This window comes from Chaetura pelagica, unplaced genomic scaffold (assembly GCF_000747805.2).
Source record: "Chaetura pelagica isolate M959 unplaced genomic scaffold, ChaPel_1.0 scaffold20, whole genome shotgun sequence".
NCBI lineage: Eukaryota > Metazoa > Chordata > Aves > Apodiformes > Apodidae > Chaetura > Chaetura pelagica.
In genome coordinates, this window is record NW_009951958.1 from 3,234,811 (window position 1) to 3,236,315 (window position 1,505).

The window sequence follows — 1,505 nt, forward strand, 5'->3', positions numbered from 1 at the left end:
TCCCTGTGCCACCCCCACGGTGGGCAGCAGGGTGGTGACAGCTGTGCCCACCCCACGCAGATCACGGTGTCTGAGTATGATGACGTGCGGAGGGATGTCAGCAGCATGTACCACAAAGTGACCCTGGCTGAGCTGCAGCGCATCACCCCCACGGTGCGTACCCCTGGTGCCCAGCCTGCTGTAACATGTCCCCCATCTGCCCCGTGCCCCACACTTGTCCCTCTCCCCCTGCTCCATGCCCTCGCTGCTCCCCCAGATAAGTCCACTTGAGGGTGCTGAATCCACCCTGCACTTGTTGGGGTGGGAAGGGGTGGAAAGACTGGAGAGGGCTGCCTCCAGGGTGGCATGGAGGGGGAGTTCCTGTGCCACTCCTGATGGTGTCCACTCTGGCAGCTCAAGTGGAAGCGCTTGCTGGACCGTATCTTCCATGACAACTTCTCGGAGGAGGAGGAGGTGGTGCTGCTGGCCACTGACTACATGCACAAGGTGTCCGACCTCATTCGTGTGACACCCAGCAGGTGAGGGAGGTTGTCAGTCCCTGTGCCCCAGCACCTTCCCCAGCCCAGCAGGGGGTTGGCAACAAGGGTGGGCACAGGGTGGCTGTGGCTGGTCAACCCCCAACATCAACCCCATCCCGGGAAGGCTAAGCTGGGCATGGGACCCCAGGAAACCTCCTGGAAGGAGTGCCGTGGTAACACCCTGCCACCCACTGAGGTCCTCCATGCTAGAAGTCATTATACCCATCACATAGCAGAGAGGTACAGGGTGCCAGCCTGGGCCTGTGCACCTACAGGACATGGCACCCCAGCGGCCTGCCTGGTCCCTGAGCACGGGTGTCCCCATCCAGTGCATGCTCCCCACTCTCTCGGTATGTCTGAAGACATGCCCAGCGACGGGGGTGGCTGATCTTGCCCCCATCACCAGGATCCTTCACAACTACATGCTGTGGCGCATCGTGGTGGTGCTGAGTGAGCACCTCTCCACCCCCTTCCGTGACGCTATCCATGAGCTCTCCAAGGAGATGGAGGGCAATGAGAAGCAGCTCGAGCCAGGCAAGATCTGCCTGAGCCAGGCCAACAAGCACTTTGGCATGGCCCTGGGTGCCCTCTTTGTTGAGGAGCACTTCTCCTCCACCAGCAAGGCCAAGGTAGGTCATGTCACCTGTGGGTACAAAGCCACAATGTCCCTCCTGTCACCTTGCCAAGGTCTCTACCATCACCCAGCACCTCACTGTGGGCTGTCTGGCAGGGTGATGCGTGGTGAGGCTTCCCTGTGAATACCTGCAGTAACCCCTTATAGGTGCAGCAGCTGGTGGAAGACATCAAATACATTCTGGACCGGCGCCTAGATGAGCTGGATTGGATGGACGAAGAGACACGGAGAGCGGCCAGGGCCAAGGTAGCTTCCCTCAGCATGGACCCCTGCCCTTGCCCCCACCATAGCCTGGGGGCACACAGAATGTGGTGCCCATCAACCCACCACTCTCTTTGCCCGCAGCTCCGGTA

At 60.6% G+C, this 1,505-nt stretch overlaps 1 protein-coding gene across 2 annotated transcripts in view; it reads left to right on the forward strand.

Moving 5' to 3' along the window:
* Nucleotides 1-1,505, forward strand: part of ECEL1 (endothelin converting enzyme-like 1) — an 8,758-nt gene that overhangs the window by 4,368 nt on the left and 2,885 nt on the right. For both annotated transcript variants that reach the window (XM_009999648.1, XM_009999655.1), the window contains exons 4-8: nucleotides 61-153; nucleotides 394-518; nucleotides 925-1,147; nucleotides 1,300-1,411; nucleotides 1,498-1,505. The exon at nucleotides 1,498-1,505 is cut by the window's right edge and continues 60 nt beyond it. In XM_009999648.1, coding sequence (XP_009997950.1) covers nucleotides 61-153; nucleotides 394-518; nucleotides 925-1,147; nucleotides 1,300-1,411; nucleotides 1,498-1,505 — 561 coding nt within the window. The remainder of the gene's footprint in view (nucleotides 1-60; nucleotides 154-393; nucleotides 519-924; nucleotides 1,148-1,299; nucleotides 1,412-1,497) is intronic.